The 24302-nt window shown below is 39.6% G+C and overlaps 1 protein-coding gene across 1 annotated transcript; it reads right to left on the bottom strand.

Annotated features, from left to right (window-relative positions):
- Positions 1-10227: 10227 nt before the first annotated feature.
- Positions 10228-23728, bottom strand: CDK1 (cyclin dependent kinase 1). Its single transcript, XM_024765231.1, has 8 exons — positions 23637-23728; positions 21494-21555; positions 19021-19177; positions 18077-18200; positions 14946-15116; positions 13606-13769; positions 13354-13495; positions 10228-10570 (listed from the first exon to the last, which is right to left on the bottom strand). Exons 2-8 carry the CDS (start codon positions 21528-21530, stop codon positions 10472-10474), a joined length of 894 nt encoding a protein of 297 aa, XP_024620999.1. The 5' UTR covers positions 21531-21555; positions 23637-23728; the 3' UTR covers positions 10228-10471.
- Positions 23729-24302: the final 574 nt, after the last annotated feature.

Consider the following 24302-nt stretch of genomic DNA (forward strand, 5'->3'; position numbering starts at 1 on the left):
GCGCAGGCTTCTCATTGCCGGTGGCTTCTCGTTTCAGAGCACGGGCTCTAGGCGCGCGGGCTTCTGTAGTTGTGGCACACGGGCTCAGTAGTTGTGGCTCACGGGCTCTAGAGCGCAGGCTTCAGTACAGTAGTTGTGGCACACAGGCTTAGTTGCTCTGTGGCATGTGGGATCTTCCCGGACCGGGGCTCAAACCCGTGTCCCCTGCATTGGCAGGCGGATTCTTAACCACTGTGTCACCAGGGAAGCCGTGACAATTCTTAATATTGGTTATTAAAACAATGGGAACACATACACTGTTGCTAGAAGCGTTAGTAGGTGTACCCACTTTGGAGAGCAATTTGGACTTGAAGATATGCACAACCTATATATTAGGATGTAACTGGAAAAGAAAATCCATTCCAGGTCTTGAAACAGAAGGAATTTAATCAAAGGAATTGGTGACCTGTGGATTGAAAGAGCTGGGAAGTCAAACAGCAAACGGTGAGGTGACCAGGGACCAGCCATTTCAGGAAATCACTCCCATCTCAGTCTATTGAGACAAAAGACTGAGGCTACAGAAGACCAGGAGTTAGTTGGGGTCTCTGGGCAGAAGCTAGAACCAAGGTGGACCTGTGGAGATGGGAGCCGGAGGTACAGAAGCGACATCATCTGAGCAAGAGGCAGATACGCACTCTGACTTCTCTCTCCCGCCAGCACCTCCCATTGGCTAAGCCCAGAAGCAAGCCAGGGGACACGGGAATCTGGGAAATGCAACCTATGGGGGTCAGGTCCCTGAGATTCACAACAGAGCAGGGGAAGGACACGGAATGGGTCTGTAACCCCTACAAAAAAAGCCCTTGCACACTAGCAGATGGAGACATATATAATAAAACTTATAGCAGCGCTGTTCATAACACCAAAACAGGAGAAACAAGTGTCTATTAATAGAAGAGATGAATAAATTATAGTAGAGTCATACAATGGAATGCTGTAGTAAAAGCAAATGAACTATATATAGCTACATTTATCAACATGGATGAATCTCACAAAGCCAAACAAAATAAATAAATGTCAGAATCTTTAATATTTATGTAAGGCATAAAAGCATGCAATACGCAGATGATGATGAAGATAGATATGTTGTAAAAGTATAAAGAAAAGTTGAAAAAGTGTAAGGAAATACATCTTTTTGAAAAAGAAAGGGAGATGTGGACAGAAAGAGATATGCTGTGGGTTTCACATGTAATAATAATGACACTGGGTAATGGGTACACGGGGCCGCTGTATATTGCTATTGATAGTTACCTTAACTTTACAAAGGGGCCTGGAGGAGTGTGAGTCTGAGTGGCTGTTCTAAATGGCAGGAAGAGACTCTATTAGCTTTGATTGGAGGCAGAGCTTGATGCCATTTGGAGAATGCAGACTGGCCCGAGAAACCCCTTCCAGCTCTCTCCCCATGGACCCAATCCAATTAGGCAAACAACCCTCGACCCCGTGAGCTCTGGCCATGCGGTTTGGTCCCATCCCAGCGGCACCCTCCTGACTGTCCTGCAGATATCGTGGGTAAGAGCTACGCTCCCGGTAAGTCTTCAGTGTTAGCTTCTCAGGCCCCTCCGGTGGGCACTGGTTCTATGTCTCACCATGGCAGGAAACACGTGTCAGCTCTTCAAGGGTCCCTGTGAACCGTCCCCGCCACTAGACTTGGGTTAGTTAGACGGTAGCATTCCCAAGCATAGCCCAGCTCTCCAAAGATCACCATCCCCCAAATCTCTCTTCTCTACTCTAAGCTTTTTCACTTTGTTTCGTTTTTTTGGCTAAAGGATCTAAGCAGGGCCAGCTTCACAGGCATGTGACCTGTGCAGTCACAGGGGCCTCCACACTTGGAAGGGCCTCGGGCCTGGTTTAACGCGCTCTGTTGTTGCTGTCTGGAATTTAATACTTTCACTTTGCCCCAGGCCCTGGAAATGCTGTACCTTTATCCTGGGCCCAAGACTTGTGGGACAGGTTCTTAGAGCCATTTCCTTGTAAATCTGCGTATCAGGTATGGAATTCTGATAACTACTCTGACAACTACCTTACTGGTCAAAAGAGGCAGGAACATCCCATTTATTTACTTGCTTACAATCTGTCTTCCCAACAAGGAGTTGTAAAGTCCATGAAGACAAGACGAGTTGAACACTGTCCTCACGACCTAGTTATGTGGCTCATAAAACGTTTTCAATAAATACTCATTGGAAGAACGAACATTTACAGAATCATTGAACCCGTGCTTGTCCCAGAATTGTTTCCTAACAATAGTTTATATGAAAATCATGTACCAGATTTTAGACAGAGGATATATCCTGGAAGAATGTGCGTAACTCAATACTGATTTTTCCACAGAAGTTAATGGGAGATGCTTCCTCAAAATCCACAACTATTGTACATTTTTGCTTTCATGCTGCTTTTTATTTTCTCAAGATTATCACTAACATTTTACAGGGTCCTCGCTCTAAAATGTGCCACGGGAACTGTTTGTTTGGCCTTCATGACATTAAAGCCAATCTGAAGTTCATTCCAAAATGCCAAATTTTCAGCCTGTTTTTCAGCCCTAGCATTGTCACCCCCACTTAATGAGCGCTCAGGTGAGATTGCCTCAGAAGGTAAAAATATTTCAAATTATAGAACAGTCGATGTGAAAATAAGGAGAGTCAGGACTTTCCTGGCTGTCCAGTGGTTAAGACTCTGCACTTCCAAGGCAGGGGGTACGGGTTCGATCCCTGGTCGGGGAACTGGGATCCCACGTGCCCAGTGGTGTGGCCAAAAAAAAAAGAAAAGGAAGGAAGGAGATTTATCATCACAGGCACCTGCAGGAGCTCTAATTCAGGGAAGCCACAGCCTGGCTGACACAATGCTGACAAAGGGCTGCAGGTATGTCTTCTCTGTCAAAGTGCCAGTCGGCAATGGCATACACCAGTTTTACAGTCCTCTTGGCTTGCCAACCTTCAAACGAACTTTCAAACACTGGTGGTATTTCCATTATTTCAGATTCTATACGTGATCTGACACACACACTTATACTGACATTTGCATAATTAAATCCCCACAAATGCCACCATACTGTGTGTCACTAGGTCACCTGTGTTTCAATGTGTCCATAAACACACTGCTTTACACTCAACAGCAGAACTCGTGGATGGTGAAGCAGCAGAGCGGCAGCGGCTCTGCAGCACCAGACGACCTGAAGTGGTTTGGGCAGCAAAATCAAACACAGGGAAACTTCTTAAATGCCATTTGCTCCACATGGCAACGGATGGAAGAAGTGAAATATCTGACTAACATTTAATTCCTAGACAAAACATTTCAGTGCAAATAGGGAAGTGCTTTATTTACTCTGATCCAAGTCAAAGGTAGCTGGATAATTAGTTTTCTTTAAACAACATTCAGCTTTGCTGACATCTCATTTTCCAAAAGCAGCTGTTAGCCAAATATAGTATTGTTTATTCACTCCCTGGAAGGCTGTTTTTAAAAAGAGCTTCTTCTGGTAAAAATATTGCATCACATAATTGGAGATAACAGGAAAAGTAGGAGCTGATGTTTGTATTTAAGTAAACATCTGCTCAAAAGTCCAGTTTTCTGTTTGTGAATAACTGCTTTATTTTGTGCCATCAGGCACACTGAATGATTGCTGTTTATTCCTTGCTTTTTCAGCCATGCTAGGAAATATTCCAAACATGGTAACACATGAGATATTTCTCTTGAAAAGGGATAAAAGAGATAAAGCTGAGTTCTTTGCCTTTTCCTTTATTATACATACGCCAGCTATTCCAGTGCCAGAGACCATATGAATATGTAATATTAACATCACAATGTTTATTACATGATACATACTTAAATTGCAGTTGGACAGTTTCTTTTTTTGGTTTTTTTTTTTAGAATGTGACTATTTACAAATACCTGTAACATCTGAGTTAAACCCCCCATTACTAACCTCTGAAGGGAAGTAGAGAATGAAAATCGCTATTGCTCTTGCAAGGAACACGCTCAGTACCTCTCACTGACAATGTGCTTGGCTTGCACGTGCTACTTGCATTGTTGGCTATTTCACTTTTAATTTCTACCAACTGAAAATCTACGCAACGTTCTCTGATCTGACTTCTATTTTCTCCTCACTGATTACTTGGGTTCTCTCCTGTCCGCACATTTTACCCTTAAAATACATAATTTCTTTCTTGAAGTCATTGTTGACTCCCAGCTTCACTGTCAGAGGCAATCTAAAACAGAGTAGAAGTCTCTTTAAATTGGAAGTCAGAAAACCTAGGTTCTGTCTCTCACTCTGTTGCTGAAATCTGTAGGTTCCTCCTTGGGAAAATAAGGATTGAACCGAACAATGTCCAAGATCCCATTCAATTCTAAAATTTTATTTCACTAACTTGGAAATGAGATTTGTTGCAAGTGGGTGGGTCACAGAGTGCCAAAATCTGGAGGGAGGGAGGTGAGATGTTGGCTCTTTAAGGTTATCCAAGACGCTAGAACCTTCTGTTGGCATGGGTACCTAAGAGCTCTGAACATATAAATAACATTGCATTTGTCATCCAGTCCGTGTGGCTTCAGATTGATGTTGACTGGTCTAAAATGTTTTGTGCCCACGGGGGAAATTGCAATCTTTCTATGTTCTGAACCATTTTCCATTAGTGCCTATGCATGACAAGTAATTCAAACAAGAAGCCAAAAAGCATTTCTAAAACTATGTTCAAATTCTAGCAAGAAGATTTAAGATGGAGCAAATGTTCTGCTTCCCACTTGGATCTTTGAAGAGTGAATGCAGTTCATGAAGAATAGATTTGTATTTTCTTGCACATAAATATGTCTGTCATGATACCAGAACCATTGAGACAAATGGCTATGGTCGGTTGGGAAATGTATCTTTTCTGTCCATATTATAAAGTATGTTTTATGGTATAATTATTCTTGTGGTTTTATAGTTAAGGGCATTTTTATAGTATAGGAAGCTTCTGTCTATTGAAATAGCATAGGCCACTTAATTACTACAAAGCTCTGTACAAATACAAAAAACTACTAATACTCATTAGGAAACAAATTCTCCCCAAACATTCTGCTTTTGTCATTGCATTATTTCCTTAGCAGAAAAGTATAGCATGGTTTTGAAATCCTATCTCAAGGAAAGGCATGACTGCCCATAGAAATAAAGGCTGCAGATTTTTACTCCTGACTGGTAAAGAGTAGGTACACGTATGCAAGCATTCCTCAAAAGTTTGTAGGTTCTTCGAAAGGTCAATAGGAATACATCTATATCAGTACCATTCTACACAACCAATACTAGAAGCTGCACTGAAAACAATGATTATGAGAAATAAAGTGCTTTTAAAGAAGATATTTATGTAAGGATTTATAACTATGAGGGTCCTTAAAATTCGGGGTTCCTTTAGGATTATTCATCCAAGTGTTATCTTGGTATTGACAGCTGTGGCTCTTGGGGGTTGAAATGACAGAACCCCAACTCAAACAAGATTAAGCAAAAAAGAATAAACAACCCACAACTCTTACCCCTACAAGGGATAGTGGGTAGCTCCAAATGTTAAGGCAGCACCGCCGGAACCAGGGACATCAAACTCCTGAGAATCTTTCTCTATTCACCACTTTCTTGGCTCAGCCAGTTCGGCAGGATGGGGGAGATGCCTCAGGCTTCCAGCCATGTCATCCCAGCTTAGCACTATCAGCAGAAAGACGACTTCATTCTCTCGAGGTTTCTATAGCAAAAAGGACCCTCATGGGCCTTGCTTAGATCGTTTGCCCACCCCTGGACCAATTACTGCTGCTGGGTTATGGTTTACTTGTTGGTTTGTTTATAAAGGTCGGGTCACGGTTTACTGCACTGATCCAATCTGGGTCATCCGTATGAACAAGGAGCCGGAATTAAGCAGCACAAGAGGGCCACGTGGCACCACGTGCAACCTGATAAAAGGAGACAGTGCTGCCTAAAATGGGACAGCAAATGAACTGGACTGAAAGCGATCTCACCTTGGTCCTTTCAGCCTTGAGGTAGAGGTCTCAGGAGCTTCGGCGCTAACGAGGGGCTTGCAGGCCTGTGAGGGCTGGTTTGCACAACCCTGAGCTGGGTACTCCTTGGCATCTGGGCTGCGCTGGCTTTAGTATTTGCCTGCCTTCTTCAGGTTCTTTCTTCTTAAGCTTTAGAAACTAAACACATGTTCACTTTATCGGTTTATTGTGGGAAGCAACATGATGCCATGGAGAGAGAACAGTGTGAAGCCAGAAAGCCCCCAGATCCTCGGTCCAGCGTTTACTAGCCTTGAGACCTTTGGCAAATTATTTATGCTCAACGAATCTTAGTTTCACCATCTCTGTAAGGTAAAGTTGCCCACTCCCTTACAAGGTTGCTGGGAAAGACAGGGAATGTATGTAAAGCACAGTGGCTGCTCACTATAGATGTTCAGTTGTTATTGAAGGAGAGGTGCCATAACCTTTGAGCAACCTTAAAGGGCTGGGATCGTGTCTAATGCTTGAGGTTCTAGACCAAAGGCTGTGAGGATGAAAGAACAAGACACGGCCCCAGCCCTCACTGGACTTAGAATTTAGTAAGGGAGAAAGTAAAAGTGCCAGAAGAGGTAATATAAGAAAAAAGTGCTGACACTTCAAAGGAGAAAGGAATTACCGTGTGCCAGGAACTTTACCCATATTCCCCATCTAGGGCACCTTGTGTTGCCATTTAACAGATTTAAGCACCAATTACTGTGGCAGAAAAATAGCTCTAACTGCCCAACTTTTGTAATGTATTGAAAAAGGAATATTTAGGGCATTCTGACAAGACATGTACTATATAATGCATGCACGATGCCTGGCAGCCCTATCTACATCCCTCACAACAATCCCACAGTCCTACCTATGTATTTATATAAATAAATCCCATTTATTATCTCCATTGTGCAATTGAGGAAATAGATTCAGAGATGTTGAGTGACTTATCCAAGGCTACAGACAGAATTGGCAGAACTGGGAACCAAGTTCCAATATGGCTCTAAAACTGGAATCTTTACATTACACCGTTCACTTTTCTCAATTCTCAACGACAATGGAAGATTTAGGTTCGAATTCCAGTTCAACCTCGAAATGTATGCCTGGCTCTAGGCCAGTTTCTCCTTCTGCACTTCTGTGTTTCCTCTACAAATAAGCTGACCAAATAGCTAGGTTTCTGTTCAGTTCTCTAGAGTTCTGAGAACCACCCAGGCAGTGATTCTCAAAGTGTGGTCCCTGGGCCACCAGCAACATCACCTGGGAACTTGTTAAGAAAGTATATTCGTGGCTACGCAGGATGTACTGGATCACATGCTGGGGATGGTCCAGAAATCTCTTAACAAGCTCTCCAGGAGACCCTAATTCAGCATTCTCAGGAATGCTGGTATTGTGATACCTCTTTTCCTCCTCAACAAGTCTATGACTCTCAATGCATCTCTTCTGAAGCTTTTAAGGCATCTTAGAAACTTGATATTTACATGACAGCATGGGACTAAAAACGTCTAGTCTTGCTTCCAAATACTTCATTAAACTTCACTCCTTTCTCCAAAGGGTCTAAAGTTACAATCCTTGTCAGTACCATTAATATCCCACCTGAGCCTTCTACTAGATGATATTTTTAGGTCGGAAGTACCTCCCTCTTCAGGGACTTTCACCCTTGATCCCTCCATCCCTCGCTTTCCCTTTAATCATTCAATACTCTATCCATCTTGTCCCAGACGTATTTAAACAATGCCCACTACTCTCTTAACTCCATAGCCCACAAACATCTCTAATTGTCTCTACTCTGTCCGCAAAATGTAAAATGATCCTAGGGTCCTATGGAGCCTCACCGACTTCAGTTTGAATATGGCAACATTTAAAAGGCGTGGAACTGAAGTTGACCTATTATGAACTACAGTTTGCTAAAGGCACTAAAGTGGAAGTGTATTCCACCTAGTAGAACTTGCAAGTCTCCTTAAGTACTTTAAAAATTACTTTTTACTAATTAAAAATTATTTTAGTATGTTAATCCAAGTCCCCAAAAGACCTTTTATTAACTCTAAAACACTATCATTTTTTTCAGACATTTAATTCACATACGCCATGTCCACATATAAATTAGTAAGATTTTACTACAAATTACGTATTAACTTCTTTGCACCATTACTGCCTATATGTTTTAACTTTAACAGCAACAACAAAAAAACCCTTCTCTAAAGCCTACGGACAATGAGAGGTAGAGCAATTGTCATAGTATATGGAAGTCTTCTATTGGTGATGCAATATACAACCCCCTCCCCTCACTAAAGAGTACAGCCTGAAACAGAAATAGAACAAGTTAAAGATAATGCAAGGTGACATGAAGTTTTGAGACAACTAAAACTAAATGTCGGCCCAAAGTTGTTAAACTCACCACCAACTGGTGATAACTGGCTACGTCAGAATCACCCTGGGGAAATTTTGAAAAGAGACAAATTTTCAATTTCAGAATTGTTCAGGGTGGGACCAGCATTAGTCTCAGGTGTTTCTAGCACACAACAAATACAAGAACTATTGGCTCAGAGAAAAGATCCACTTTAAAATTAATCAGAAGCACCATGGCACAAGCCAATGTAAAAATATGCACGAGATGAGGACGCAATTCAGTAGCTCTTCACCCAGTCACTGAAGCTGACGTAAACACTTCACATGGGACTACACAGATAGCTGGAGCAGGACGGAAGGGTGGTCACTCATTACAGCAACTGTTGGCAGTGTTCTACTGTCTCATTTCCCTGGTCCACTAAGTAGGTTCTCAATTGATGAATTACTGACTTTTCAAACAATTAGACTGCATGGAACAATAGTAGTGAGGATGCATGCTGCTTCTACCAAGTCCACAAGGCCCCAAACATTGGTGACACCAGTGCATCTATATATTATTGAAACAAAAATACCAAGAAATAATTATATAAGATACACCGGTAGTTTCAGGGTGTGGGGAGGGTATCATTGATTAATGCTGATCCTGAACCGCTAAAGGGCTGCAATGCACAATTTGAAAAGTAGACTCACTTCAGTACTTCACTTCATAGGTCAGAAAACACAATTTTGCAGATACACCATGTCACCATCTCAATTCAATCTTTGGTGTGACCTCTCATTTAACAAATTCCTGCCATGAAATCTCTCCACGGTATGACCTCAAATGACTTCCAAGCTCTGCATTCCCTTACTGCAGGCGGGCTTCCACCAAAGCACCTAAGACAAGGCCACCAAACCTCTCAACTTATAAGCCCTGTTGCCAAAGAAAGTGACCCATCCTTTCTCCTCAAGTGCAAAAATTCTAAGACAACAAGATTAGGTAGATCACCCATTACATGTTCAATCAACTGGATCAGTCACACAAGAATGCCCATTCTAGCCATAGGTAACCAGGAGGAAAAATAGAGTCTATGGGCAGACAATGGATAGATGTACACTAAAAATGATAAAACTATTTTCAGAGACATTTCTCTAGGCTATAACAAATAAATTAGCCTGCTTACAGGTAAAAATCACAACGAGCAGCATTATTAATTAAACAATTCCCAAAGCTAGTGATTTTAGCTAAATAATTTTACATTAGAACCTTCTAAGAAGGCTGCTAATAAACTAGAAGAAGGCTGCTAATAAAACTAAACTATGTCAAAATCTACAAACCGAGTTTTAAAGTCAGGCTTGAAAGCCAAGATAAGCCACTACTCCTTTGTATAATTACCTCTGACCAAGGCACAAGAATTCACTCAGACAAATAACTTTCATAACCTACCTAAAAATAGGATAGCTCATAAATTTTCTAAACTGTTCTTCCCTGCTGTGGACAGCCCTTAATCTCTGACTGTAAAACTTAGCAAACTTTGGCATACGCTAATGTTAGTTTTATAAGTTACTAAAAACCTCTCTAAATTAAGCATCAGTTCTCAAATCTGGATAGTTTTCTCATTTGAATGCCTAAACATTTAGGTCACGAATTGAAATACCAGTAGAAAAATATTCATCTTTGGGCAGGTTGTAGAGTTACCACATGGCAAGAAACTGACAAGAAAATTTAAACATTCAGAGCATAAAAATACTTCAAAGCATTATGAATTTTCAACTTAGCACACTTTCGTAAAGTTTAGTATTTCCAACTACAGGAAAAGCAGACTGCTGTAGGATTTTAGATGATTTAAGCTAACTCAAATTTTTCCCAATTCCTGACATCAGTACTAGATTTATATAGTTTTATTATAGTAACAAATAGTTGTTACGGTGGGATCTACAAACATATACAGAATTATTATATTTAAATTCATATAGAACAGTATTTACATTTTTAAGTTACACTTTTGAAAGATGAGGCACAGCTTAAATTTTACAACAAAGAAAAGAAAAATACACAACACAAAAACAGTTAACAGTAAAAATACAGCTATCTGTTCTCGACACAACACATGGAAACTCTGTCAGAAAGCTACATCTTCTTAATTTGATTGTCCAAATCATTAAAGTATGGATGATTCAGTGCCATTTTGCCAGAAATTCGTTTGGCAGGATCATAGACTAACATTTTCTGTGGGAGGAAAAAGATTTTTTAAAAGGTTAAGAAATAAACCATTTAAAAAAATCTCCAAAAAGCCTTACTTTTCTACCAATAAGCCCTAAGCTGATAATTTTAATGAAAAACTACTAAATGAACATTTCTGTTAGTTTAATACCAAAGCACATAAATGTCTTACTTCACCCCCTAGCTCTAAATAATCTATTCCTTAAATCATAGATATCTTGATAACCTCTTTTTGCTATAAATTATGGTTTAAGACACAAGCATTCAGATAGCTTTAAAACCAAGGCATAAATTGAAGAAAGATTATCTAGTTAATTATATTTACTTTGAGAATTAAATGGCCCTCTGAGTTATTTACAGCGTTGCTGAAGTGGTGGCAATTAACTATAAAGGTTTCTAATGTAGCTTCCAGCAAGTTCCAAATAAAAACAAAACCAGTGTGTTATAAACATAGTTTAAATGAGTCACTAAATGAATTATGGTCAAACAACCTAGTATTAAAGTTTATTTACACATTAACAGAAAAGGCTGAATAAAGTTAAAATTTATCTTAAAGAAATATTATTAATCTTAAAGAAAACTAAATAAATAAGCAGACCCAGAGATACTTTTACTATCTAGTTACCATTTGAGCTCTTATTATATAGCTAGCACTCTATTAAGTGCTTTGTACGTTTCATGTTACTTAATCCTCACAAAAAAAGGTAGGAATTAGTCCCACTTTACAAATAAGAACTTTGAGGCTCAAAGAGGTTAAGGAACCTGCCCAAGTTCATAGAGTTTAAGAGTGATAAAGCTGAAATTTGAAACCAAGACTGACTTATGATGTACAGCAGTGATTGTCAACTTGGTGAGACTTTGCCCCTCAGGGGACATTTGGCAATGTGTGGAGACATCTGGTGTTGTCACAACTGGGAGGAATGTGTTAATGGCATCTATAGGACAGAGGAATGGGATGCTGTTAAATATCTTACAATGTATAGGACAGCCTCCAGCAGCAAAGAATGAGCCAGTCCAAGATGTCAATACTGGCTAGACTAAGGAACCATGATTGACAGTATGATTTTCATTTCATTAACTAAAGTGAAATTCTTCATGTTCAAGAATCACAGAAGTTAAAAAGACAGACTGGGCCAGGAATATAGAAGGCCTTTTACATCATATCATCAATATTAATGTACAAAATATGAGTGGCGGTAAAGGATCTTGGACTGCACTTGTAAGCATTTGGGAACTCTAAGCTGAGTTTGGTGGCATGATTTATAAATTGTGAAGGGGCCCAAAGATCAATTAGAACATGTGTATGATGATATAGCAGTAGATTTTTTCCTTTGTTTGGTAACCTGTCAAAATCTTTTTTTTTTTTTTTTTTTGCAATCACATTACCTGAGATTCATAAAAACTAGTCCCTTCTAAAATCCCAGTATTGGACGTCCCTGGTGGCGCAGTGGCTAAGAATCCGCCTGCCAAGGCAGGGGACACAGGTTCGATCCCTGGTCCGGGAAGATCCCACATGCCGCGGAGCATCTAAGCCCGTGCCCCACAACTACTGAGCCTGTGCTCTAGAGCCCGTGAGCCACAACTACTGAGCCTGTGCTCTAGAGCCAGCGAGCCACAACTACTGAGCCTGCGCACCACAGCTACTGAAGCCCGTGCGACTAGAGCCCGTGCTCTGCAACAAGAGAAGCCGCTGCAATGAGAAGCCCACGCACCGCAATGAAGAGTAACTCCCGCTCACTGCAACTAGAGAAAGCCCGCGTGCAGCAACGAAGACCCAATGCAGCCAAATAATAAATAAAAATAAATTTAAAAATAAGTTTAAAAAGAAAAGAAAAGAAAATCTCAGTATTTAAATACTGTTCTAAAGCAAATTTCCTGAGGCAGGTCTAGGACAATTTTTTATCCTAACAAATTTTTTTTTTGTCTTGTTTTTAAAGAACACAACTGTTTAGTTGGGAACAGCAACGTAACAGAGGGGAAAGGTTTTAAGAACTACATTTGTCCTTCTGCTAACCTGTCTGATGTGGAAACAAGGCAAAGTGAGAAATGGGAATTCATGCAGTAAAGACTTTAAAAACTAAAACGACTGTGTCTAAACTAAAAAGCAGTAAATACTGAGACAAAAAACCTGGAGAGGAAGGCCACTCCAAGTCCACAACTTAAAGGTTTATTAACCTCATCCTCTCCTTCAGAGTATCTACAGCTACCTATCAGATTAAAAACAAGTGAAGAAGGGCTTCCCTGGTGGCGCAGTGGTTAAGAATCCGCCTGCCAATTTAGGGGACACAGGTTCGAGCCCTGGTCCAGGAAGATCCCACATGCTGTGGAGCAACTAAGCCTGTGTGCCACCACTACTGAGCCTGCACTCTAGAGCTCGTGAGCCACAACTACTGAAACCTGTGCGCCTAGAGCCCGAGCTCTGCAACAAAAGAATCCACCACAATGAGAAGCCCGCGCACTGCAACAAAGAGTAGCCCCCTCTCGCCGCAACTAAAGAAAGCCCACGTGAAGCAACGAAGACCCAACGCAGCCAAATAAATAAATAAATAAATCTATATATAAAAAAAAGTGAACAAATGCCACATCCTCCTCTCAAAACCACTAATGTTTTTCGTATCTAAAATGGAGCTAGTAATGTGCTCGCTTTGGCAATAAACATGACAGACATAATAATTATGTGCCTGGCTCAGTATACGGTGGTTTTCTTCCTATTTCCTACGTGAAAGAAAGAATTAAGTACATTCAGAATCATGCACAGTGTTAAAGTCAATATAAAGGGCATTCCTTACCGAGAGCAGATCCAAGCCATTCTCATCCAAGTTTTTGACATGGGATGCTAAGCTTCCTGGTTTCCACTTGGGAAATGTATTCTTATAGTCCTGTAAAGATTCCACTTCTGGCCACACTTCATTATTGGGAGTACCCAAAGCTCTAAAAAGCCACAGCAAAACAAAAACTTATGGTTAAAGTATAAACATAACTCTTGTTATATACATGTTAATTTAAAAGCTCTTAGTAGCTCAAGTATAAAACAAAAATACCTGAAAATTCTGAAGAGTTGATCGATTTCTGAATCCCCATGGAAAAGTGGTTTCTTAGTTGCTAATTCAGCAAATATGGTACCTATACTCCAAATGTCAACTGGAGTTGAGTAGCGAGCTGACCCCAGCAATACTTCTGGAGATCTATACCAGAGTGTTACTACCTATTACAAAGAAAATATCTTACTTGGAATAAATGTGGCGCGTTATATTACCTAAATGTAAACATTTCTGTTTCATTAGAACTGTCCTTTAGAATGCTGCTTGATTGCCTCTGATAATAGTGTTTAAAAGTCAATTAACTATACACAATACTAAATGTTAGATAAATAATGAAGTATTTCTAAGTTATATTCATTAGGGAGAAAAAGAAAAAAGCATACCAAGTCTTTTCAAATCATTAAAATGCGAGGAACAAAATAGTCAAGATAGCCTTCACTTACAAAAAAAAAAAAGCCCAATGATAATGGATTTGGGGTTGACACTGTACAAGTGCATGTAGTGATTACATGCTAAAATCAAAACTAAGTCAAACAACAGTTTATTAGTAGTCTAGCACCCATCTACTATTTTAGCATATCTAATTTATCACATTGGAGGTCAGTGGCATATGTTTAAGCCAATGGAAACCAAATAATCTTTATTTATAGAGCCATGGGAAAAATGATAAAAAGGAATAATTAAAAGAAGCCAAGACATCTGACCAGATCAGCACTGTCATTAAGTTTTGATCTGGAGGAAGTCTTTGGGCAGAAGGGTAGACAACTCCACAGAAGACAAGGTTTCCCAATAATCCTTAACTATGTGAGTCAACATTCCCTTTCCCTCCAGAAATAGCAAACAAAATGCCAAGTCATCAATATAACACAGACAAAACTTGGTTATATTTAGAAGCTTCTAAATACATCTGAAACAGTAGCACTTAAGCAACAAAACCTGTCTTTTAACCAATCTTCTTGTTTCAAGAGAGGATCCAATCAACAGACAGAAATCTCATGGTAATTTGAATGGGGAAAGTTTACTGTAAAAGATTAGTAACTATAACAGAGGATTGGAAGATTTAGATTGACTAGTAAGAATAACGACTCCTTCCTGTAATGCCTCTCCAGCACCCTCTACTGTCAAAGCGTAACATCACAGCAACTGGCAAAAGAAAAATACTCAAAAGGTTCCAGATACATTTTCACATAGCAGGCAATGAAGGATGACTTTGGAGCAGAGGCAATAAACTGATACTGGCACAGAGCGGAAATCTTTCTGATTGAGTATTTCTTTCTTGACTTAAAGAATATAGAAAACAATCCAGCAATCACACTTAACAAAAGCACCAAAAAACATACCTCATGTGTATATACTCTAATAGGTATTCCAAAAGCTCTGGCAAGGCCAAAATCTGCAAGTTTAATTGTTCCTTTATCATCAATCAATAGATTTTGAGGTTTTAAGTCTCTGTGTAGAACTCTTCTAGAGTGACAAAACACAATCCCTTGTAGGATTTGGTACAAATAACTCTGGAAGAAGGAACCACAAGTTAGAAACTTAACCGTACCATTTAACAATTTTCTAAATAATCTTGGTGGCTTTCTTTCAAAGACATGAGAAATTATAATGCGGAGAAATAAACAATTTACAAAAAAAGTTCTCAGGGGCTTCCCTGGTGGCGCAGTGGTTGAGAGTCTGCCTGCTAATGCAGGGGACACGGGTTCGAGCCCTGGTCTGGGAGGATCCCACATGCTGCGGAGCAACTAGGCCCGTGAGCCACAACTACTGAGCCTGCGCGTCTGGAGCCTGTGCTCTGCAACAACAGAGGCTGCGATAGTGAGAGGCCCGTGCACCGCGATGAAGAGTGGCCCCCGCTTGCCACAACTAGAGAAAGCCCTCACACAGAAACGAAGACCCAACACAGCAAAAATAAGTAAATAAAAATTTTTTAAAAGTTCTCAGGCAATTTGAGACTAACAGGAAGTATTTGGGGGTGGGAAGCCCATTTATATAAGGTAGTCATGTTTGTATACCTATGACAAAGATATTCACCTTATGGGCACATGTTTATGAACTCACTTCTTTTACTTATTTTGGCCCCTAATTCTTAAGTTAGTTTTCTATATAGAAATTTTCTTAAACTTTTGTTTTATATAATTATAGCAACTCTATTTCTACCTTGAATAAGGTTAGTCTTTTCCATTTCAGCCTTTTATCTTTACATATTCATTTCCTCTTTGGAGACATTGGTCACAGACTCCAAAAGAAACAACAAAGAGAATATTATGACTGTGTATTTAAAGAGACACAATTATCGCAAAATCCTGTTTGGTAAGTTCAGAGAAGTGTTTTATAAGATACTTGTTGCCAAGACAATGTAATTGACATTTGAAGCAACATGGATATTACAGAAATAGAAAATATACATAGTTATAGTATTGACTTATAAAGTTCAAAATTATAAAATACATAAAATCAATCAGTTGGAACAACTGGCTAGCCATTTGGAAAAAAATTAAGAACCCTCGTTCTTACACCAAAATAAACCTTTGATCCATCTAGAATTTAAGACAAAAGCAGGGGGTGGGGGTAATCTACTAGAACTACTAGAAAAACATTGTCATGTAGTGTTCTAATACATGTGATCTTTGAGTGAGAAAGACTTAAATAAGACATAAAAAATCTCAAAGTCCAAAAGTCATGTATAAGATTGTTAAATTATAAAAATTACTAACGGTGTACTCCATTAACAAATCAAAAGACCAAAAAAAGGAATAAAAGAACTATTATCAACATGTTACTGATAAGAGGCTCTTAGAAACCAGTGGAAAAAATATCCTAACAGGATCATCAGTGAAGAATATGTATAGGCTGTTTATAAAATGGCTAAGAAATGAAAAAATGTTAAATGACATGCAAAATGATATTAGTCTTTTTCACATAATAGATTATCAAAAAGATTGATAAAAACAAGTTTCAACAGTGAGGTATTAAAAGAAAATACACACCATGATGTTTAAGAGTAAATTGCTCTAATTTTTTAGAGGGCAAATGGCACTCTCTATCAAGATTTTAAGTGTAAATAAACATCTTCAACCCATTGATTCCACCTGTGAGAATCCATCCTATGAAGATGTATATGAAGATATAAAGATATTCACTGCAGCACTGACCATAAGGGCATGAATCACCAAGCTGGAAAACAATTTCAATGTCCACCAGTGTGGAACTGGTTTACATAACTGTATCAAAAATTAGGAAGACTCTTGAACAAAATGGAATTGAAGAAAAAATCATAGTGGGGATTTCCCTACGAGGTGATATTACAAGGAATACTCATTACAGTTATGTTAAGATATAGATGGATGTCAAAAATAAATGTTTCTGAGTAAAAAAAAAAAATTAGAAAGACAGGTAGACCTATGGTCGAATAATGTTTTACACAGAAAAGGGAAAGTAATGCATATATATATATATATATATATATATATATATATAAAAATATATATAATCCCATTTTTATAAAAACAGTATATGTATATACACATACAAAGTTGACATATAAGTATCTCTAAGATTACTAATAAAACAATGGCTACACAGGGAGATCAGCTCCGTGCTTTGTGACCACCTAGAGGGGTAGGATAAGAGGGAGACGCAAGAGGGAGGGGATATGGGGATATATGTATACGTATAGCTGATTCACTTTGTTATACAGCAGAAACTAACACAGCAATGTAAAGCAATTATACTCCAATAAAGATATTTAAAAAAAAAAAAAGAATGCCTACCTCTAAGGAGAGGTTTGGTAGAGATGGTGTAAGGATAATTATACATTTAAAATTTAAATGAAATTTAATGTCTAAAATAAATTAACCAAAATATATTTAAAACCAGAATAAAATGAAACCGCCTGCCACCATCACCCTGCCCCAGGCTTTTGCTACTTTGTTTTACACATACCTAACTGCCAAATAAAGACCAGAATATCCTAGCTTCCAACAATGTAATATGTACTTATTACTTTTGTTATCTCAGGCACTACTTTTCACTTTACAGCTAGAAGCACTATCTAGTAATAAAATGGGTAACCATTAACAACCTAACCCATAGACTAACTGTGTGGGAGAAAACAAAATATTCTTTTCTTCCTTGTTCTACTTTCTTTTTTTTTTTTTTGCGGTACGCGGGCCTCTCACTGTTGTGGCCTCTCCAGTTGCGGAGCACAGGCGCCGGACACGCAGGCTCAGTGGCCATGGCTCATGGGCCTAGCCACTCCACGCCATGTGGGATCTTCCCGAACCGGGGCATGAACCCGTGTCCCCTGCATCGGCAGGCGGACTCTCAACCACTGCACCACCAGGGAAGCCCTGTTCTACTTTCTAACACCTTTTCCAAGCACATTTTCATGAAACACAGGGACTTCTACAGAGTAAACACTTTACATTCACAGTGGAAAAATACTAATAAAATTAGGCAAGATTCTTACCTTAACAAGTGAAGGATCCATGAACTGACCAGGAGGGATAGAATCCAAGTATTTCTTGAGATCCATGGAAAGGAATTCAAAGATGAGATATAACCTGGAATCCTGCATAAGCACATCTTGAAGACTGAAGAATAAAATAATTATATGAAAATTTAAAACACTAACATTTTTGACCTCTCACAAAATAAAACTATTTCTATACATTTCACAGTTGCTGTTACAAAAAGTAGGGCCATAAGAAATTGTACTATACTGCTTTGGGAAAGAAGAGGTGGTAGCTTCCCTAGTTGTGAAAACCGTAGCACTAACCTAGAATTTGAGAAAGGAAGCTCAGGGCAGCAATTGAAAATTAAGTCATATTACATTAGGCGCTAACTGGCAAGCGGCTTCTACTCCAGAAGAACGTTTCTAGGCTGACTGCTTGTTGCTCAGAGCTTGTCTTTCCATTGAGGTAAATAATAGAAACAAACCTTAGAGTACTATCTGACCTTACTAGTTGCTCTCTATCTCTAGCCCCAGAAAAATGCAGTTAAATCCTGATTTGGAAAGATGCCAGTCCAAATACTTGGAAAGAAAAACTTTTTCTTCATCTGACCTATCTACCTGTCTCAGGTCTCTGATTAAGGAGTCTTTAAGGATCAGAGCTCTCAGAGTGGGAGCAGTGTCAAAGCTTTGTGAAAAAGACTTCCTTTTCTCCCTTGACCAGTTTACCCTGATTTTCCAGCCCCCACTACTAATCTTCATCACCAAGCTCCTTTAACTCTGTTCCTGCTTTACCAGCCTTTTTTTCTATGCCCAGCATTCTCAATGAACAAAAATAGTAGGGTTCTAGTCAGCTCAGCAAGGTTAGACCAGAAATTAAGCAAATGTAAAAGTTTCCACAATGAAATTCATATTTGAAATAGTATGCGGAAAATGATTCAAATTCAGATATTACACCATACCTGACTATATTTGGATGACGAAGTTCTTTTAATAGAGATATTTCCCGAATTGCAGTACTAGGAACTCCTTCCTCTTCACTTTCTAGTCTGATTTTCTTCATGGCTACCACTTGACCTGTAGTTTTGTGTCTACCCTTATACACAACTCCATAGGTACCTGAAATAGACAAAGTGTCTGCTATGTGACAACCTCCACAAACTAAAAAAGATTTTAAAAATGACTGAATCCCATAAGGTATCACATGATAGAAATGTCTGCTGTGGCCAGATAGGAAGCATCTTAGTCATAATTATACCCTCATCACTTCCAAAACACTGAAGGTAACTAAAACCTATCATGGCTGTAGTTTAGAGAATTCATATAGTCATCACAGGTTTCCCATACATTTAAATTACCAGTAATTTTCCAGCACATTTTAGAAAAAAAGGATCGTTTGCAGATTGGAATGTATCTCCTGTCAAATATCCTATCTGGCAACAAGGTAGGCATAAAATACAGTGTAAAGATTTGGGCTCAGAAAATATTACTAACAGGAGTCACTGTGACACTTTCAAAAAACTTCATATAGAGTGCTTCATATATTTCAAATATACAGTCAACAATCCTCATCTAGAAAAGAATGAGGATAAAATATTTTATTAAATATTTGATCTATTCAAGCTCATATCATCTACTATATAGCAGAAAGCCTCACATCCATTTGGAAGTTGAGAACACTGATTCTGATATATGGGCTTCAGATAATGAGTAACAATGTCAATATTGACATTGACAGGGATCCTGGAGCAGACCCCACTCAGGAAGATCAGTCATTTGCATAATATAGTCAAATACACTGTTAATGGTAAATTCAGAGCTTTTTTTTTTAAGTATGCTTACCTCTCCCTCAAGTGTACAACATTCACCTGGTCCTAAAATTTACTCATAACAACCACTGATAAACTTATAGCAAACACTAGATATGCATTTTAAAATATGTATTTATTTATTTGGTTGCACTGGGTCTTAGTTTTAGCTTGCTGGTTCCTTAGTTGCGGCACGCGGGCTCCTTAGTTGTGGCTTGCAAACTCTCAGTTGAGGCATGCATGTGTGATCTAGTCCCCTGACCAGGGATCGAACCCAGGCCCCCCACATTGGGAGCGCAGAGTCTTAACCACTGTGCCACCGGTTAGGTTCCTTGATATGTACTGAATTGAGTTTTAGACATCACAAGTGCTCTATGTCTCTCTTCTGACTCTTTTTGAACCATATCACTTCTCAATGAACTACTGGAATAGAGCGCTAGTTAAACAGAGCAGTGATTCCACTGGTTAATTACCAAAAATTATTTGTGACATACAAGGTATGGGCTCTGAAATGAACTAAGCATTATAAAATTTTAAAATGTTCAATATGGACAAGTTATGGAGACTGAACAGTAAAGAGAAAAACCTTTGATCAACAAATGTTTACAGAGTGCCTACTAAATGCCAACTAAGGTTCCACATCATGGATATAGCTATGTTCTCTACAATCTAAAAAGACATTTCCTTAAGACAGGAAGGAGTTCCAAGACTAATGTAACAACACTCAGATTTTTATTATTCAGAAGAAACCAGAGAACAACTTTGTAATAATTGAAATAAGAAAAGTCTGGATATATTTAAGAAATGAATTGGGCTGTCAAAAACTCAATGTCAAAGGGGAAAAGTCAGGGGGACAATTCTAAATCAGAAGACATTAAGGAGACATTAACCACCAAATGAAATACATGACCCTGACTAGAACTTCAAGTATATATGCAGAAGTATTTAGAAGTAAAGCACATAATTCCACTGCCCTAACACCCTTCCCAACACACCTACAAGATATCAATAGTGTTTTCAAAATACAAATATTGCTTTAAGCATTTAGTATTAGAAGGATGTAAGATTATTGGAAGGGGGCTGTTGGGGAGACATGTCACAATAATTTCAATTCTCCTGAAATGTGAACATTTTTGTGTTTTATTATGTAGAGAACATATGTATTAATGCACTAATATACTGTTAGACGTACCTGAAAGATTGGATTTTAAAAAACTAACTAATTAATTTTTTTATTTTTGGCTGCATTGGGTCTTCATTGCTGCGCACAAGCTTTCTCTCTAGTTGGGGCGAGCAGGGGCTGCTCTTCGTTGCAGTGCGCGGGCTTCTCTTGTTGCAGAGCACGGGCTCTAGGCGCACGGGCTTCAGTAGTTGTGGCTCGTGGGCTCTAGAGCGCAGGCTCAGTAGTGGCGCACGGGCTTAGTTGCTCCACGGCCTGTGGGATCATCCCAGACCAGGGCTCGAATCCGTGTCCCCTGCATTGGCAGGCGGATTCTTAACCACTGCGCCACCAGGGAAGTCCCAAAGATTAGATTTTAATGAATATTTACATGTCTTCATGTCAAGGACATTACAGCATCATTAAATCATTTTTTAAAAATCCTTTTATATTATTAAAACCACTCACCTTCTCCAATTTTCTCTATTTTGGTATAGTCTTCCATAGTTAATCAATGGGTATTGTAGATCCTAAAATGAGAGGAAAAGCTGATTTGATTACATGTCACTAACTCAAAGCGTGCTTTTACGTTATTAATGAGATACTATAAGTAAAGCATTTCCCACAGTGCCTAGTGCAGTATTAATTTTCCATGAATATTAGCTATTATATTAGAACAATAGTTAGAAGGGAAAGAACTCAAAGACTCTCCCACCCTTCTTAGTTTCTGAAACATTGGAAATATTTGTATATCCTATACCAGTGTAACATTTAGCCTCTTCCAAATTAACCCTCAAATTCACACATGGACTTACCTATTCTTCCCAAACACATCCCAGATGTTCTCTTTATGTAACCCTTCTAAGGAGCACCAGTGTGTGCCAGTTACACCCAAATATTTTAACAAGGTTATTTGACTGAATTTGTACAGCTTTATACTTTTATGAAGATAATTAAAAAAAATTTTTTGAAAGACATGAGTAGGGAGCTAAAATGTGGTCACACTGCTCACCCATTAGAGGGTTTAAAGCAGCGAAAAGTATGTGTTTCAACTTGCTCAAGTAACATTTTTATCTTTCTCCTGTTGTCAGCAGTCACATAACACAAACATGACAAAAAGTTTCAAGGTACTTTTTGTAAGGTAGGAAAGATCACTAAGCACTCTAAAAGAAAAAGTGCAATTCCACACATAAAATCTAATTATATCCCACACAAATGTCCAGAACAAAGTAAAAAGCCATATACTTGAATCACAAAGAATGGTAAAAAAAAAAATAAGTAAATAAAAGAGCTGAAATGACAACCAGTTACTCAAGACTTCCTGGTAAGTCTTGGCTGGTAAGTTTGCAATGAAACAATAGCTCCGGCAGCCCAAATCAGCATCATTTTATAATACATCACCGATGAAACCATATATAAAGGTCACTGAGCCTGAGGTTATATTGACCCTTAAGTTATGTTTCTCACATTCTTCTTCAAAATCATTCCAGAAATAAGTAGAGATAAATCTTTTTAAATGAACAAAATTGCACTACCCTGGCCATCTTAAAAACGGTTAATTTTACAAATGACAGTGGACGATTAGGATAATTATCTTTTCTTCAATATCCAGATATAATATACCTAAAGCACAATGAAATTGCTGAGCTCACTTTAGACAAATAACTGAAAACCAACACAATTTCAAAGCTTACTCTTCCACCCTTTCCTGGTTGTAACTATTTTAAATAAAGGATGCGGCCTCAGCATAGCTTTTGAAAGCCCCTTGTACGTGGCAGTATGTAAAATACCAGCGGCTTAATCCACCCAGAGACCTCCAGGTCTTTAGAGGAAGCAAGACGTGCACATTGGTAACTTTAGTATTAAATAAAAATTGATTATTGACTCTAATCAAGAGTTTCTAACTCTCGGCATTTCTTAGATTTCCACTTTTTGCCAATTCCATAGAATATAACCACCACCAAGCATAAAATAAAAACGACGACGACGACAACAAAAAATCCAAGTCCTCTAGTGTTCTATGCCTTGGCTAAGTGTTCTTAAAAGCTCTAGGAGGGCTAGGGTCATGGGCACAGAGGCAAGCCTGAGAAGGCCCACAAGGTAGTTCATCCGATCGGTTTTCCGGGACAGCCTGTGATTGGGAACGGGCTCGGGTACCTGGCCCAGGTGCGGTCTTGCTTTCCACCCCCGGAGGCGAGGGCAGGACGCACCGCGGACGGGCGGGAGCTGCAGGGCCGAGGGCCGAGCCTGGCACTCCGCAAGCGCTCGGCGTCGTCCAACCAAGGGACGGATTTGGCTTCAATCAGGACCCGGGAGCCTCCTCAGCCACCCTCGTGACCCCAGACTGCAACTCCAAGGCCAGGGCAACCCCAGCCCTGCCGGAGTAACCCCGCCGGGGCTGGACTCCCACAAGCCTCCCGCTAGAGCCGGCCGGCGTCGCTCCCACGCCCAGGCCCCGGACCCCAGGTGAAGGCCCGGCCTGGCCGCACGCAGACCCCAGCCGCCTAATTATCACCCGGCTCCGTAATACACCCCCTCCGAGGCCCGCGAGTCGACGCCAGCCTGCCGAGTCGACGCCCCATAGGCATGACCCTGACCCCGGCAACTCTACCCGGCTTATTATCCCCCGGCGAAAGCGGCGGCGGCTATCACGTCAGCGTCACTCTCCCCTAACTTCGAAGCGCCAGCTTTGAAGAGAAGTGCGAGCAGTTTCAAACTCACCGCGCTAAAGGGTCCTGGATCCACCAATCAGGTATCCCGTAGACTTTCAAAGAAGCCAATCAGGGCCCAGCTTCCCTTAGGCTGGGCTTTCCGGGTGGCTAGAGCGCGAAAGGCGGAGGAAACGGCGGCTGCAGAAAAAGCAGGAGGGCGGGCGCTCACTGAGTCTGAGCGCAAGCGCCGTCTTTCATTCCAAGAAAGTGTCGTCTTACTGTTTCTAGTCATCAGAAACCTGCTGTTCGCTGTGGGTTGGTTTTTTCCCCCCTCCCAATATTGGCACAATTAAAATTTATTGTAATCAAATAGCTCATCACAAAAGCGATACTACACGCAATCCAAATCCCATTACTTTCACTTCTAATACTTAAAGCTAGTGTATATTTATTTTTTTCTAAATTAATGATTCTCAGGCTGGGCCAAAGGAGCACATTTCGGTTACCTGAAGGAGGAGATAACAGAAAGCTAGGAAAGATGTCCTCAATAATGTAAAGAAAAATTTCCTATATATATAGATAGAGGACTTAGATACCTTTTTTCTACATTACACACACATATATAT

Source organism: Neophocaena asiaeorientalis, unplaced genomic scaffold (genome assembly GCF_003031525.2).
Source record: "Neophocaena asiaeorientalis asiaeorientalis breed wild unplaced genomic scaffold, Neophocaena_asiaeorientalis_V1.1 scaffold183, whole genome shotgun sequence".
NCBI lineage: Eukaryota > Metazoa > Chordata > Mammalia > Artiodactyla > Phocoenidae > Neophocaena > Neophocaena asiaeorientalis.